Raw genomic sequence first — 18,292 nt, forward strand, 5'->3', positions numbered from 1 at the left:
TGTCCACATGTGGCAGATGCACTAATCTGCACATGACTCGTGGATTTCAGACGCATACAAAGTCCTTTATCAAGCGCAGTTCTCTGCGTGAGACGCGAAGTTTCTTTCTTATCTTTTTCAAACGCGTGCCACGTGTACGCTTTTTACTGGGCATGTCGCGCCATGCGCTTGACACATGAGCCTGTGCCTAGCGCGTGAGACACAATGTTGTTTTTTTCCTATAAATAGGCTTGATATTCGTACAGATTTAAGAAGGGATTTTTGACATGAACACACTCTGAACTCGACGAATATATTACGAACCTCTCTACTAATTATAGAACAACTCTACATTTGAAACACAAATACATTATATATACATACATTTAGACATTCAGATCTTCAGGCTTCACAATTGTTCGTCCCGAAGGTTATCATCTCACATACCCAAGCCACAGTATAATGCTGAGGGTCCTTAAATAAATTATTATTTTTTTATATTGAAGATACTAACAGTTTTCTTTCCTGATGTAGATCTTTAATATGAAATCGTTCTACTGTATATTCTAAACCTTTTAATTTTTTTAATTTTTTTTATATATATATATGCTTGCCTGATTGTTATATGTATATTATATGATTGTCCAGCTTATCACCCACATGTTATCTTTGTTAATCAAGACCTAAATAATTGTTCTAATATTAATCAGATTAATTTGGACAACCTGCTAGGTTCGCTGTAAATTGATTGCCAAATAACATATCACTAAAAAATAGTCTTTTATGTGTTTCCTGAACCAACCTAGACTAATTATTTTTAGGGTGTTTGAAACATTATTTAGTTATTTTATTGCATGAAAATTGACATGAATCGATGTTTAGTAGAGGCTAAGAATGGACGATATAGTTTCTGACTGTATTGTACCCTCACCCCAAAACTCAATTTTTGGTTCCTAGCCATCTATGGAGTCATGATGGGGAAATCTACATTGGATAAGTCCCTTATTTTGTCCCTACGATTTTCCAATATCCAATTACGTTTATGAGTCTTCCTTTAAAGACTTGTTGGCGATTTCAAAAAAATTTCAATACAAAAACCTTTGCAGTGGGGTAGTCAAATACAAATATGCGATAATCGTGCGTAAGCAAAATCAAAAACATATCTACACTAGTCAAATCAGCTTATACAATCAACTAACAGCTAACATCCACCCGCTAATTGTCAAATAGGGCCAATAAGGCCATGTTTGGTAAAGAGAGGTTTGGGACAAAATTAGAGTTTTGAGCTCATATTAGAGGATTTAACTAATCAATCCTCTAATTTAGGTGTTTGGTAAAGAGAGGTTTGAAATGACTTTTTGGACTCAAAAACCTCTTTTTGATAAAATTGGGGGAGCTTTTTAATATTAGAGGTTTACGAATGAGTAGGAAAAATTACATTTATATCCTAAAGTTCTTTAAAATTACTACCCTTACCAAAGTATTCCTGAACCTATTATGAGTTCATGTTTTTTTCCTCTTTCTTTTATTTTTCTTATTCTTGTAATTTTTTGTTAATCTTGCATTAGTCTTGTCTTTTAATCTCTAACTTTTTTTAAATGTGTTATTCTCAATATAAATTCGCCAAACATATTTGTTATATAAACAATGAAAGGTATAATAATGGAATAGGTCCATGTCGTTATTAATATATTTGTAAATTATCAACTCATAAATTTGAACATATAAAATTTTAAATAATAATTATTATAGAATTTTATAGATGTGGTTAAAATGATTATTTATTAGTAGTATCTTTTTATCCTCAATATATATCCAGCAAATATATTTGTTTTATAAAAACATAATGTACAAGAGTGAAAATTATCTCCAAGTCCTTATCAGTCATTTTACAGGATCCAGTACCCATCAGCTATTAACTTATTTAACTACTTAATGAACACCTTTATACAAACATCTAATACAATAAGCTATCAACTATTAAGCTAATACAATCAACTAATAAATATTGCTAATTGTCAAATACTTCGGTCTCAGATTTTGGTTTAGGGAGGGACGAAAGAGAAACAGAGAATAAGAAGGGGGGGGGGGGTTCTATATCCATTATATGGCCCCACTTGGCTGAAATCTTAGCCAGAGAAGGACTAACGAGTCATAAATTATAAGATGGTAAACTTCAATAAAAGGTGGTGATTCATGAAATAGGACAAAAATAAGGTGGTAAATCAAAAAATCCGGCAACAAACCAAATAAAAGTTTGTATGATAATTAGTTGATGCGATTACTTATATATTCCAAGATTATCATAATTAGTTGATGCAGTTTGTAGCTGATTCCTTTATTGGAAAAAGGCACATAAGCTGTTATTGTGTTAATTACAGTGTATAATCCCCTATATTTCCCACCCTTTTCTTATTATGCTCATTCTTTCCTCCTCCCTCAATACATTAACTTACCTCCTCTCACTGGTGATATAATGATTTTATTGGAGACTGACGAATGGAGGCCCACTAAATTGTGCCAAAATCATAATCAATACGAAAATCCTGCACATAATTCACTCTCTTTTCTAACTCTTGACTGGAATGTCAGGACTTGATCTTCACCAATAAAGCATTTCCATACTACTTTTAGTAAATTTAGTTATATAGAAAATCTTACTAGAAAAGGATAAAAAAAAATGGGTCGAATATGATTACGCATGAATTCTGTAGCAATGATATGTATCTCCAACCTTCGCTTTCCATTTTATAAGTCATGACAATGTTCTTCCCAAGAATACTATGAGTCAATTCTATTTCAAATTATCAGTAACATCAAGAAACCGGGAGCAGAAGATACACAGATAGCTCCTCCAGTGATTATAAAAAAAACTAAATCAGAGTTCATTACAAGAAGTAAATCTGTAACTAATTCTCGCGGTTCTGTTCAAGCAATTCTGTGCTGTTCTGCTTCAGGAATTGGAGATCCTTCATCTGTAATTGTATAGCTTCTTTGGACAATAGTTTAGGCTCCACAAAAAGATCCCCTTCAGTGCCTTCGGACACTTTCTTCGCTTTTTCTTTGACAATCCTTTCGATGTCCGGTTGTTTAACAGTAGGGAAGACCGCACTAATCATTGTAACTAATAAGCTTTCATCTCGCTCTTCTATCGAATCCTTGCCAAAGCAACAAACATATATCGCATCAAGTGCTTTCTCGACTCGAAGTTCCATTGGGATGGTTGGTGCCCCGGCCTTCACTTTAGCTCTTTTCTGCAGTTTCACTAACACTATGTCATTGGAACGAAATACGATGTGCATTAAGTGTATATAAAGGACATATGGTCTACAAACAAAACTGAAATTTCAACTTTCTGGTTGTATGTACCAATCTTCAATTCTCCATGATAGGCTAAAATCCTCTTTTCATCACTCGAAATTTAATCAACTCATAAGCTGGAATACTATGTATATAATTCTTCATCTGTTCTCTAATAATTGCTACACTTTTACCCTATATCCACATACCCCATTTTCAGAATCATTTTAAGCAAGTATAAAGAAACAAATGTTATTATGTAAAATATTACTCAATTTGTCCATATGTAAATTTATAATTAGGATCGTTTATCAAATCCAATGCCTAATATGGGTGTTGTTCTCTAAACCACCCGGATAAAAAACCTTAAAAGAAACAACTTGCTACTATCTATTGTCTTCCAACAACCACCTTTTAACGGACTTTCTTATAAAATCTATTAGGTCGAGTTCTCTTGACCTAGTGTCCTATACTTAATGTTAATTTACTTACCAACGTTCAAACTCTGGTAACCAGATAGAATGGGCCTCTGCATGAGCTCGAATTCAAGATGACCTAGGCACACTTGGAGCAAACATTGGTTGCAACTGGCTGGAACCAGGTATGGCTCAGAGTTCTTGTTGCAAATGGCAATTTTGCCTTCCCATTGATTCACCACCATGATTAAATGCTGCTTAACAACTAACTGTCTAGCAGACACAGTTGTGACAAAGTAGGGTAACTAGACAAAATTGATGCATTTCTGGGTTACTAACAAGCAGTCACGCAAATCCAATTGCATTTAAGTCATTAGCAACTAGACGAGTTTGGTCGGTTTAAGGTGTACAGTTGAGGAGCTGAAACTACAGATTCTAGCATCACTAAAATGGCAAATATTCTCCACAGAAACTGATTTGGGAGTAACTTCATATGCTAAAGCTCATCTAGTTTACCACAATTATGGGGTATATAAGAATGGAGGAAAGACAAGTAGAGGGGAAAGTCCAAAAATATAGGTGAACGAGTCAAGTAAGATTCCATCTTAAAATCGGGGGTATAAATGCTTGGATCTTGCCACACATAAAATTATTATCTCTCGTCATGTCACATTTGATGAGTTCACCTTTCCCTTTAGAAATTTGGAGCCCCATAAGCCAACCGATTACAATATCTCTCATGAATCAGGCCCATTCCTTTATTCCATCCTCTCTAGCACATCCCACACCCTCCTCTTGAGGCCCTGCATCTACCGAATGCCCCCAATCCTCCCATTTGGTCCAGCCTCCACAAAATAACACGCCCCTCAATCCAGCAGGCCCCAAATCTCCCCCAGGCCCACACGCGAGCTCCCCTGCCTGCATAATCCACATACTTCTCCAACCTCCCTTATCAGGACCAGGCGCAACACGCCATGTACAGTCCCCCTACTCACCAAATGAGCACACGGTCCAAATCTGGCATTTCTAAACCCAATCCCAAATTTGATTTAAATTCCATTGCCATATCTCCTCCTTCATCTAGTTCACCCATTCCTAAATCTCACAAAATAGCTTTGACTGACCTCAATTGGAATGCGGCAATCGATGATAAATATGGTGCTTTAATTAATACAAGGACATGGAAATTAGTACCTAGGCCTATGGAGGTGAAAATTGTAAATTGCATGTGGATTTATACTCACAAAGAAAATGATAAAAGTAACTTTCAAAGGCACAAAGCTCCTCGTGTTTGTGATAGCAGGTCTCAGAAGATTGGTGTGTGGAGTGTGATGAGACTTTTAGTCCAGTTGTTCGTCGTGCTACTATTCGTTCGGTGGACTAGCTATAATTCATAACTGGTGTATTCATCAGCTTGATGTATATGAAAAGTTCCAAATGAGTAGAAATTAGTCTTGGATGTACTATGCGGGTATATGATGAACGGAAGTTGCCTACCTAATTACTCCTAGGTAATTAAAGCACACCAAGGTAAAGCAATTTCAATCAGAGTAGAATCTGGGAAGAAAAAAAGTGTCCAATTTATATCATATGCGAGCATGTACCAGACCCCCAAGGCTATTTCTTTGCTATAGCTAATTTATAGACTTTCAAACAGCAATGAGCAAAAAAAATAACATTGGTGTACTGTACACCTGGGTGTACGATACATAATTTGGAAAATGTGAACTTGCCTCTTTAGCTTCAGTCATCATAGCAATAAAAGTCTGTTCTTCGAACTCAATATCGTTGGAAAGACGAAGGCGTGCTACACCCTCCAAAATTTCTTCAGATTTAAGTAATCCTGCACCCAATGCTGCTAACCAACAGCACAGTAGAACGTATAATGGATCCCCTGCCTACAAATACCAAACCAAAATTATTAGCATAATCACCTTCATATATACCCAGAATTATCAAATAAAAACCAACATTAAAACTGAGATTAAGCAGATAATCTAAGCATAAAAAAACATGTTGAAAAAATTACCCGGCCGCGACGTTCTTGGAATTCAAAGAAAGCTCTAGAATCATTGACAGAACATTTGTTGCCAACTCTCCTTCTAAATTCTGCAAAATCAATGATGTCACCAGCAACACCACCTTCATCGTTGACCATTCTAGCGATGAGCCCAATTACGGGCAATGAACCAATCACTTTGTTTACGAAATTTGAGATGGGGCTTGTGTTTTCAATATATGCTTTAATGATTGAGATATTTGTTCCTCCATTTGAAGTTGTGGGTATTCTAAATTTTCTGCTGTTTATAGAATTGTTGATGAATTGATGCAAGTTTAGAGTGTTGTGGGTGTTGATGGTGGTGATGTAGGAGTATTTTGCTGAGACTTGGGTAGGAGAGAGAGTGAGTACCATGGCTTTTCTTATTTTGAGAGGTCCAGATTACTCCAACTGGGTAAACATAAGGCGCGACTGGGCAAGTAAGCAGAAGTTTCTCATAACTTTAGACTTTAGAGCATGTTAAATGATTTGGTTGGTCTTTATTAATTTTTAAGTTTTTGTCATTTTCTTTTCTTCCTTTCTTCTTATATTTTAGAGTACATCTCACACTTTCACCAATTCATCTTCTTTTTCTTTTATAATAAGTGAACTATGTTAGAGATTAAGGAAGGAAGAGTAAGAGAAGTAGATGCAAAATATGAATAGATTAATTGCCCACTTCTTACTGATACAAGTGCAGTGATTTATACACCAAGGTTGCGTACAAAGTTACGCATATACTACAGTGTACGGTACAATTGCATAGTAAAGGCTGATTATTCACTTATCTATATTATGTTCTCAACACTCCCCCTTGAATAATCATCTATAGACATTAGAACTAACTTCCTCATTAAAAACCTTGTCAGGAAAAACCCAGTGAGATAAAAACCTGAATGAAGGAAAAAAGAGTGCAGTGTGGATAATACTCCCCCTGAATTTAACAGATGTCATGAAGGTGATGCATTCCTATTTTGTACGCCAATTCTTGAAATCTCTTTGCTGGGAGTGATTTGGTGAATAGGTCTGCAAGATTTTGAGATGATTGAATTTGTTGAACATCAATTTTTCTGTCCTTATGGAGGTCATGGGTGTAGAAAAGTTTTGGTGATAAATGTTTGGTTTTGTCTCCTTTGAAACCCTTCAATTACTTGTGTGATGCACGCAGTGTTGTCTTCGTATATCGCAATTGGATTATCCGCAATTGTTCTCATCCCGCATTCTTCTTGAATGTGAGTAACCATTGACCTGAGCCACACGGATTCTCGTCCTGCTTCATAAAGAGCTATTAATTCTGCATGATTCGAGGATGTAGCTGTCAAGGTTTGTTTTGCTGATTTCCATGATATGGCAGTACCTCCATAAGTGAACAGGTAAACAGTTTGTGATTTCGCCTTTTGTGGATCTGATAATTACCCAGCACTGCATATCCAATAAGTGATGCGTTTGGCTTTGATTGATAATACAACCCGAGATCGTGTGTTCCCCGGAGATAACGAAATATGTGTTTAACTCCATTCCAATGCCTCTTTGTTGGCGAATTACTGTATCTAGCTAACAACTTTACTGGAAAAGCAATATTTGGTCGTGTGTTGTTAGCTAAGTACATTAAAGCACCAATCGCACTTAAGTATGGCACTTCAGGACCAAGAATTTCCTCGTTCTCTTCTCGCAGTCGGAAAGGGTCATCTTTAATGTTTAGAGATCGAACTATCATTAGAGAGCTTAGTGGATGGGCTTTATCCATGTAAAAACGTTTAAGGATTCGTTCTGTATAGTTTGACTGATGAGCGAAAATTCCATTCTTCAAATGCTCAATTTGCAGCCTAAGACAAATTTTATCTTCCCTAAATCTTTCATCTCAAATTCTTTCATTAAGTACTTGGCAGGTATTTCAAGTTGTCTAGGGGTTCCAATGATGTTCATGTTATCAACATAAATTGCTATTATAGCAAAACCTGATTGAGATCGTTTGATGAATACACAAGGATTGATTGGATTATTTTTGAATCCTTCCTTTAAAAGACATTCACTAAGATGATTATACCACATTCTACCAGACTGTTTTAGCCCATATAGTGACCTTTTTAATTTTATGGAGAACATTTCTCTCGGTATATGATTTTCTGGTAATTTTAACCTATCAGGAACTTTCATATAAAAATCTGCATCCAACGACCCATATAAATATGCCGTCACGACATCCATTAGTCGCATCTGCAATATGTTTGAGACTGTAAACCTCACCAGAAATCTCAGAGTTGTCGCATGTCTCATCATAATCGATTCCTGGCATTTGAGAAAATCCTTGGGCGACAAGTCTTGCCTTGTATCTGACAATCTCATATTTTTCATTTCATTTTCTTACAAATACCCATTTATATCCGACTGGCTTCACACCTTTGGGAGTGCGGGTTATTTGTCCAAATACATCACGTTTTTCAAGTGATTTTAGTTCTGTTTGAATTGCTTCTTTCCATTTTGGCCAATCTTGTCTACGTCGATATTCGTTTACTGTCTTTGGTTCCATATCATCTTCATAATATATTATATCAACCGCTATGGAGTAAGCAAAGATGTCATTCATAACAATATTTTTCCGATTCCACTGCTTCTTTATGGAAATGTAATTGATCGATGTTTCATTGTTGTCTATGATTTCATGTTCTTCATCTTTTGAGGCATCTTTATCTTTATTTTCAGCTTGGATTTAATCATTTTCAGAAGATCCATCTTTATTTCATCTACTACTTCCTCTCGTTTTTTCATTTTTCTTGGCTTTGAATCTTTAGAGACAGGCGGTCTTCCTCGCTTACGTGCCATCGGTTCATTATCCAATGCCTTATTCACAGTTGGAATTTCAATACGTGCAGGGGCATTTTCAGCTGGTACATGTGATTTTGTCACCTTTTTAATATCCGTAAATGCATCAGGCAATTGTTTTGCAACACTTTGTAAATGGATAATTTTCTTCACTTCCTGTTCATAAGAATTAGTTCGTGGATCTAGAAATGATAATTGTGTTGCATTCCATGTGATCTCAATTTATTTATTCTTTAGGTCCATCTTTGCTCCCCCTAAGGGTGGGAATATTGCCTCATTAAAATGGCAGTCAATAAATCTAGCTGTGAATAGATCACCTGTCATGGGTTCAAGATACTTTATAATGGATGATGATTCAAAACTAACATATATTCCCAGCCTTCTTTGTAGACCCATTTTTGTGCATTGTGGTGGAGCAATGGGGACATACAGCGCATCCTAAGATTTTCAAGTGTGAGACATTTGGTTCTCTTCCAGAGACTAACTGTAATAAGGAGAATTTATGATAGGCAGTGGGTCTCAACCGAATTAGTGATGCTGCATGTAATATAGCATGACCCCAAACAGATGAAGGCAACTTTGACTTCATTAATAATGATCTTACAATTAATTGCAACCTCTTAATTAATGCTTCCACTTGTAACGCCCCGACTTCTAAGCATCGTTAATTCATTAATTAGCTCTTACTTAGCAGCGGAAGACTTAACTTAGTCGGTGCATTACTGCCGTACTTTCCTTTTGAAAAATACAAGGCAACATAAGTTCGTCAGAGAACGTAACTTTATAAATATTAAACTTCATAACTAACTTAGAAATGCATAAAAACAAAAAACTAGGTGAAACATAGTTAAGGTTCATATGTTCTTAAGTTTAGAATACATAATAATAAGAGTCTGCGTAATTTGAGTAGTAATTATTCCTCACTGCTACGACATTCCATCATCCCCGTCATTACCTAAAACAGAAAAACAAAACGTCATGAGCCGAAGCCCAGTAACATACTACTCTAACATCGTAAATTCATTTTAATTCATTTTAGTTGCAAACAGGGAGGATAGAGAATAGAGTAAAAATGGGGCCAGCCAGCCATGGTAGGTAAATTCTTTGAATTTTTAACAATTTACAAAAATTCCTTTTAATCTTAACAATTTATTTAAAGATTTAAGATTTAACTAGGTTTTAGTAATCCGAAAATTATGCCGAAAATTTTGAATCAATCAACAAATCTTAAACAAATTTTTAGGTATGTTGAGATTAGATTTGACTGAGTAATCTATATTAAACATTAGATCTATAAAAAAATCCAAAATTAGGGAAAAAATCAAATTATATCCAAATAATTCAAAAAATTAACAATTAATTCCCAAAAAATTCAAAAATTATTTTTAGGGTGATCTACTAGATTATCACAACAAATAAAATCAAATATTTTAATTATTATCCTTAAATTCTATGAATAATCAAATTAATTAATAAAATTTAACTAAAAATCCCAACTAATATGATAAAATTCGAAAATCAGTGGGAAAATAGTCAAATTTTTGTTAGCATCATATTATTTAAGATCTATGTTGGTAATTAATCTTAGATTTATTCAACAAGTAAAGATCAAATCTTGTAATTGTTAACAAATTATTTCAATGATGAATCAAAATTGAACATTAAATAACTTTAAATCTAACAAACATATTTATAAAAATCCGAAAATTTTGGAGTGATGAAAACAATTTATTACGTCCATAATATAAAAAAAGCGAATCTTTATAAAATTATTTGATCATAAACCACAAATAAGTCATATATTTATAATTTCCAATCAATTAAAATCAAAAATTAATTATGCAAATTCAAGCCATAAATCCTCCCTTATTAAATAAGAATAATAACTTTACATAAAATTACATGATCATATAAATATTATGAATTAGGCAAAATTGATTTCACTATAAGAATATATAGATGTATAAAGCAGAATTTCAGGAAACAATTTTCTAACATCTATCATAGGATCGCAAAAATAATCAAACACATGAATCATTTAATAGGGATTAAATATCAAACCTTTGTAGCGTGATTTTCCTGTTGTATGAAAGCTTTAAAGATTCGAGATCTCCAAATGTTGCTCCTGTAATCAGTCCACGAGCACTAATTAAACACTAATATATGCTAGAACGGAAGAGAAGAAATCTCTTGTTGTTAGGTGGTCTAGGCACCAATTAGAGGGAATAGTTTAGAGTTTCACTTCTCCCTCTCTTGTGAAAAGAAACTGATTAATGAATTGATCACCTAAACCCTAATATTATATCCTATATATAATAGAAGAGTCATAAGCTAGTTAATTTTCCTTAGGAACGGCCTAACCCTAATCCTAAATGGATTTAGATTGCTTTTTCCAACTTTTGCTACAATGCGTGACCTCGTACGATTAATATATTTTAGTTATAGGCTCAACCAATATTGTCCTATTAATCATACTAGTTTTGAAGCTCGTGCTTTGCATCTGTTATTATTTACTTTATTTTTGGCAAATTTTTTGTTAACATTGTTGATTTTTTGTTGCTGTGAAATTAGATTTTTCAACACCATCTTGTTTATATAATTTCTCTATTCTTTTTCTATTGCAACAATTATCACTTTGGTAGTTTCATTTTTTAGAACCATTTCACTTTTGCTAAAGAAAGTAAATATAATTAACAACAACGCCTTTACCTGATGTTAATAAAATTATCATTTACTTAAATTACCTCAACAAAATTGTGTTTACTTTATTAAGGATTTACTTATCCCTTACTCTAGTTAAACCCTCTATGCTAAACTATCTATATTTTTTATTTTCTTAAAAATAATGCCCAGACCCATTATTGCAGTAGAAAAAGACAGAGAAAGTATTTATTATTATACTTTAATTTCTAGATTTGTTATATAAAATTTTATATTTTTTATGTTCGATTAAAGATTGTAGATAAGTCGATTATTAAATAGTATCCCAATAATTGCTATGACTAACATTAGCTAACACAGTTTTAACATGGAAAATAACCGGGTGATACTTTAAGAAAATAGAGGGTAATAATTTAATATATGTAGGACATAAAGAATAGAGAAAAAATAAGAGTGTTAGCCACAACTTTAACTTTTAATATAGCAAATAACCAATAATGCATATAGAATAAAAGATGGGAAAGCCAAAAAGAAGATCATAATGATGGTATCATGAATAAAGTAACTTAAATATAAAAATAATCTCTATTAATAATCGAAAATATTATTTAAGAGAAAAAATCTCTCTTCATCAATCATGATCATATCAAGACTTATCAAACTTCCCCCTTTTATGATATATGACTTCAAATAGTCTAGAAACTCGGAGCTTGATTTCCCACTTAGTTTTAGTAGAATTAAGTTCATTGAGAAAAGAATAAGATCTGACATATAAATATATAAAAAAGAAAAACATAAATAATTATTTATACAACAAATATTCTAGGAATAAAATAATTAGTCAATTGCATAATACCTCTGCAATGTCATTGAAAAGCTTTCATTTGATTCTTCATGTAATGTCATCATGGTATGATAGAGGTTCAAAACTATATGTACGTATTTTTTTTTTCTTTATATAACTCAGTTTCTAAAAGTATAATTTTGAAAGACATAATTGCTATGGTTACATATCATACGATATTTTTATAATCAATTTTTTATGTATATAAAATAAATAATATGTTATTATTCATATAAATAGATATAGTTTTATAACCTGTAGAACTATATTGTATATTGAACTTATTTCGGAACATATTTCGAGCATTATCCAATGGTAAAAAAATATAATATTGCGAATTATGTAGCAAGTTATATATAATTTATATATTTGAATAATTTAGGTTATTTATTTAAAATTGAAGTGTAATATTCACTTATTAAAAAACACTTTATATGTATTTATATCTATGTCAAACACCATTTTTTTTAAAAAATAAATAGAATGACATGTCATGCTTAGGTGGAGCTCTCAATAATAGTCTAAGATTGTTTTTTAAAATCATACTCTAATTTTTTATCATCCAGAACTCTAATATATATATGTAACTGTATCGCTATAGATGTTAATTTTTGTTCAGACTACAAAATTTCCTTGATAAATTTTGTTGGAATACTAAATTGTTTTGGTGAGTAAGGCTGATGTTTTTTATAGTTCTAAAAGAACCCTCCAACGTAGAGTTTGAGAAATATCAACCATTGAATAAAAAATCAATAGCTCATATATTATCTTCCAGAATCCCGTATATTTTTTCTCATCAAAATTCACCCCCTTATTTTCCCCCTTTCACCAATACATGCACTTGATTTAAAAATGTATGGTTCATCCATTCAAAATAAAATAAAATGTATGATTCATATACAATTGTACCTTGTAGAATTTTATTGAAAATCTGGAGGATCCGGACTCGTAAGACTGAGGTTTTGAAAGATAAAATGTTTAATCCTGTAAATTGGACATATGATAAAATGCTATAATCACCTATATATAATACATTATATTTATAACTATTATTATTTTTACCTAAAAGAAATACTAAATAATGTCTTACCAATCATTTAGTTAGATGTATTTTCATGAGTTGTAAAATTATACTATAAATGGATCTTATGTTGAAGTATATTTCAAGCACTCTCAAATGGTAAAAAATTATAATGTTTTGAATTAGGTAACAAAAGTTATATTCAATATACATAATATGATAATTTAGGTTGTGTGTTTAAAATGAAACTCTAATTTCTCGTTATCTAAAACTCCTTTTATGTATTTAAATATATGTAGAATTCTATTTTTTTAAAATATTTAAACTAAAAATTAATGATATGACAATCATACATGGCGCTCTCTATTTCATAAGTTGTAGAACTAATATTGTAAATGGATCTTATTTCATGGCATATTTCGAACACTATCCAATGGAACAAAAATTTTAATATTCTGAATTACGTAGCAAAAGTTATTCGTGATTTACTTAATATAATAATTTAGGTAGTTCATGCAAAATCAAACTCTAATTTGCTTATTTAAAACTCCTTATATACCTTTAAATCTATGTAGAACTCTATTTTTGTAAAAGTTAAAAATAAAATTTGATGACCTGACAATCCTATGTGGCGCGCTTTATGGCCTCGAAATCTTGAGGAGCTCCCTAAACTCCCAAAAAGTTACTCCTTTATCATATATGTTGTTTAGGCAAGTTCCGTAAGTCTTAGAGATCTTGCCACTCTTTAGTAGTGATGCATGCGAGTCCCGCACTTACTGCATCACGCCGAAGAGGAGCCGACGTCCCCTCTACTCTACCGGTCCGACGAGCCGCCACCAGCCACGGCTTTGTTTACGCGTGGTTGGTACACCCCATGCCACCGCGGTCGCGATCATATTTACCACCGTGGGCCGTCGCACCACCACGCCGACCATGGGGTCGGTCCCCCCACCACTCAGGGTACCCAATCAATTCAAAACAACCGGAAACTTCGTGTCCTTCCAGTTGACAGTGAGTGCAAACCACAAAATCATTAAAAGAACGAGTTTTTGGTTTAGATTCTACCTTAAACGCCATATTCTCACCCGACGAAGGCAAGGAGGTCGCGCTAGGGCCCCGCAAACATTCCTCTTGAGAAATTATTTGAGAAGCGTGAGCCACAGTAGGCAAAGGGGTCTGCGCAAGAAGATGAAATCAAAGAGGACCATAGGCATCATCAAGACCAATCAAGAAACGATCATCGGAGCGGTGTTGTTCTAGAAATGGCATGACAGGGCAATTAGCGCCCCCAGTTGCGCATGTGGGCGCTACTTTCTGCGAGGCCAACTCATCCCACAATCAAGTCAAACAACCAAAATACTTGGCCAAAGATTCACCGTTTGGCTGCTTACAATCACTAATCTGCGATTTGAGTTGACAGATGCGAGTTCCATTAGAAACACAATACCTCTCCGTCAGATGAGACCATAGATCATAAGCGTTGTCAAAATAAGACACTAAACAACGCACAGTTCGGAAAATAGAATTCAACAACCACGAACACAACATCGATTGAACACTCCGCCAATCGTCTAACTATTCTGACGTAGTAGGCTTAGGAATAATACCATCCACGAATCCAAGTTTTATTTTTGTGTCAAAGACATGTGAATCGCGCGTGCCCATTCATCGAAATTATCCTCTAACTGAATCGGAGTGATAACTTGCCAGGATTATCATTCGAGCCTATATAGTAGGCTGGGTTGGGTTTTTTTTGGGGGGGGGGGGTTTGATCGGATTTTTCAGTCATAGTTACTTGTCTAGATCCACGTGAATAACTTCTAAGAGGAGAATATATGATGAGGGAGTGTAGGGGAGTCTTGAAAACTTAAAAGAACCAAAGCTGAGGGTAAAAGGGAAGTCGGTTTGTGGTTCAATTAACTAGAAAATATCAAGGTTGGGTTCGCGCAAAAAGTACGAGAAAAAATTCGAAGGTTAGGGAAGGAAGTAATGGGTTCGGGTTGTCAATGAACTGGAAAATTAGCGAGTGGTGGTTCGATGGTGGGGGTGCGGTTTGGTGTTGTCCGGTGTGCTAGGGTCGAGTGGTGATTGCGATTTTGTTTTGCAAAGAACTTGAAAAGGGCAAGGCTTGGCAAGCGTCATAGGGGGTCGGTTTCGGCCTGCTATGGTGATTCCGGTGTGCGGGGGTAAGTTTGGGAGGTGGTGTTTGGGCTGGGTTCAAGGGTGTTTCGATTATCTTTGGTGGTTTCTGTGTTGGTCTGCAATGGTTCATTTGGTGATATTTGGTTTTGTTTTGTTTTCTTTTTTTTTTTTTGTTTTTTTTTCTTTTGTGGGAGACAAAATTTTGTTAGGCTCTTGATACCATGCTAAATTATGACCAATTTCATTTCTCATTCATCATAGGAATATATTTATACAACTTATTTAGAGAGTCCTACTAGGAGTAACAACCCTAATCCTAATACATATCATATATAGAATCCTAACAAAAGCTGTCGAATCGACTCTAGTATAACGATTCTAGAAAGAAGAATTTCTGGTCACAAGTACCGAATAGCCTTACCCAAAAAAGTAAGAAGCACATAAAGTCACAGAAGCATTTCTTTAAAAAAGACAATAGAACTGATGTTATCTTATATCATTTGAGAAATCTCTATGGGGCACCTTCCACATGATTGTAGTAGAATGTGGACAATTATTAGAAGCCTCTCACTTGATCCAGCAAACTTCAATGTTCCTCAAAAGCTTTGTTTTGTCAAAAATTGTCTCACTAGTCTAATAATAGCAAGAGGATTTTCCAGGTGAACTGCATGTCCACTGTTAGGAACTTCAACCGTTTCATGATTTGTAGCTTGACCCATTTCACGGCAGATATCCTGACTAATATTCTTGAATTTCGCATCTTTTTCTCCAACAACAAACATAAGTGGTATTTTGCAATATTTCAAGTCTTCCCATAACGGCCTATTATAGAACAAGAGAGAGAATTTTCTATTAATGTCGTAATGCAAGTGATAAGAAGCCAATCTGGACTTGCAGCTAACATGTATGACCTTATGCAGCTATATGCGGCAATTCTGGCATCTACTTTGACAGATATTACATAATATGAATCACAAATACAAATGAAATTCTATACAATATGCAAGAAAGAACTCGATGCACAGGGCGCGGATCTTTTATGGGGAGACTAGGCCTGGTCCCTAAATGAAATTCTGGGTAAGTGGCCCTGTGTGAGGGCAGCCCAGAGGTAATTCATATGGTGTATTCATAGGAATATAAATACACTAACTCATACATATTACCTAGCTTGAAAGGCCACATCAAGTTCTTCTTCATTCTTTATTTCTTTGGTGGGTGCGTATTGTTTTTCAATAGTAATGTATGTTCTCCCTTTCTCTTTAAATTCACCAATTCTAACAAGTAACTGATGTAAAGGGAAAAGAATGTCCACATGCAGCGAGTCATGGTTATGTAACAGACGATGCGACGAAGACATGATTTTTATTGTGGCGTTGTGGAACATCATTTTGCGGAACGCCAAGTTAAAAATTTGTTACCTAATGACCATTTCATAACGAAACGTACGAGTTCAAATGAAAAGGCTGAAGATGGCATACATGACAAAGACGAACTCTGAACCTTTTCAGAGGATCGACTTAGTGATCAATGAATGATGGCCGAATAAAGAATTTCAGATGAAAAGGCTCTTGAAGCATTTAATATCTTTAATTGGATTCATGATAGATAGTAAAAGGAAAAACTTACGGTTGCCTTCCTACACTCAGATCAGACAAAGATTTTGCGAGACCATGGATATCATCATGCTCTAAGCGACTTGCTGCGATCTTCTTGAACTTTGGGTGTTCCCTGAAACTGTAAAGAAAACTCTGTGAGAGAACCTGGAGTTGCTTATTAGCACCATTCTTTGTAAAGTGAGTTAACAGAAAGCAGATCTGAAGCAAAGAACAGTCATGACAGCTGGAAAATACCTCATCCACAAATCACTATGGTACCAATTGTCCAGAAAAGGCACCAAACCAAAGGAGATGAGGGAACGCGCACGAGAATCATCTTTTGCTGCACGGATCCTTCTCTCTGTCTCATTTTTTAAACCAGGACTTCCAGAAATCACTACAGCTCCATCAATCTACCATAATATGTTACATTTTTAAAAAGCAACCCATAAAAGATATAATATAACTGAACCCTCTATGTAAATACCTTGCCACTGAATCTCAATGCCATGTACAATGCTATCCTGGCTCCCATAGAGTAACCAATAATAGTGACTTTTCTCGTGCAAATTTTATTTATCAACTGGCTCAATACTGCAGCAACTACTTCAATTGATAAACTTTGCCCTCCGGTTGTTCTGTAACTATCACTTGATTGCATTTTTGATTTTCCATGACCAGGAAGGTCAACGGAGAAGCATTTTGCATATCCTGAGAGCCCTTTCATGATTGGGATCCAATCTTCACTAGTGCCCAGGAAACCATGAAGAAACAGAAGTGCATTATTCTGCATACAATATTCTCATCAGTCAAGTATAGAAGTACTTCCTCTGTTTTTTTTCGTTGCATCATTTACATTTGGGCATTATTCATCAACCAACTTTGACAAGCTTTCTCCCACCATTATATAAGAAAAAACATAAAGTGGGATCTTGTTCAATTCATTTCAATACGAGTATTCCAAATATCAACTTTTTAAAATATTTACTTATACACAATTAAAGCTATTAGTGCTCAAAGAAGCGTCTTGGCACAGGTGAAAAAGCAAATGATGCAAAAAAAAAAGAAAGAAACAGAAGACGTATAAAACAAATCTGAATTCGATTTTCTAAAAGTAGTGGCAAGTTGTTATGGAATATGAAACCAACATCCTAAAGTTACTAGTTGCTAAAGTTGAAGAGGATTCAAAAGAGAATGTCATCGAAGAGGCACCAAGTACATCTTTACTTTTTTTTTTTTTTTTTTTTTTTTTTTTTTTTTTTTTGGTAAAGTACATCTTTAGCCGCTAGCTTCAAATTTCTTGCTTATGCTTCCAAATAAATTATTAGTATAAGAGGTAAAGGATAAAATCAGAACCTAACGGAGCATAAAAACCAGTACTTACATCTTTGCTTTCGCCCATCTCTTGGACCTTGATCACATAAGAAATATCCGCTACTTCCACAACAAGCTGATATATAGATACATTCTCTT

At 34.3% G+C, this 18,292-nt stretch overlaps 2 protein-coding genes across 10 annotated transcripts in view; both read right to left on the reverse strand.

Moving 5' to 3' along the window:
- Nucleotides 1-2,701: 2,701 nt before the first annotated feature.
- LOC104896271 (hypothetical protein) lies at nt 2,702-6,208 on the reverse strand. The gene is made up of 3 exons (XM_010682987.3): nt 5,725-6,208; nt 5,429-5,593; nt 2,702-3,233 (listed from the first exon to the last, which is right to left on the reverse strand). The coding sequence occupies exons 1-3, from the start codon at nt 6,106-6,108 to the stop codon at nt 2,889-2,891; spliced, it is 894 nt and encodes a 297-aa protein (XP_010681289.2). The 5' UTR covers nt 6,109-6,208; the 3' UTR covers nt 2,702-2,888.
- A 9,008-nt stretch (nt 6,209-15,216) lies between these two features.
- LOC104896273 (protein PHYLLO, chloroplastic) overlaps nt 15,217-18,292 on the reverse strand; it is a 36,112-nt gene continuing 33,036 nt past the window's right edge. For 4 of the 9 annotated variants that reach the window (XM_010682989.4, XM_048647589.2, XM_010682991.4 and 1 more), the window contains 5 exons: nt 18,204-18,292; nt 17,307-17,606; nt 17,075-17,232; nt 16,851-16,958; nt 15,217-16,046 (listed from right to left, as the gene is read on the reverse strand). The exon at nt 18,204-18,292 is cut by the window's right edge and continues 373 nt beyond it. In XM_010682989.4, the coding sequence (XP_010681291.2) occupies nt 15,821-16,046; nt 16,851-16,958; nt 17,075-17,232; nt 17,307-17,606; nt 18,204-18,292 (881 nt within the window). In that variant the 3' untranslated portion in view covers nt 15,217-15,820. The remainder of the gene's footprint in view (nt 16,047-16,850; nt 16,959-17,074; nt 17,233-17,306; nt 17,607-18,203) is intronic. The other 5 variants (XM_048647591.2, XM_048647592.2, XM_048647594.2 and 2 more) reach the window with 2 other exon arrangements.

The sequence above is a fragment of the Beta vulgaris genome, chromosome 6 (genome assembly GCF_026745355.1).
Source record: "Beta vulgaris subsp. vulgaris cultivar EL10 chromosome 6, EL10.2, whole genome shotgun sequence".
NCBI classification, from domain to species: Eukaryota; Viridiplantae; Streptophyta; class Magnoliopsida; order Caryophyllales; family Amaranthaceae; genus Beta; species Beta vulgaris.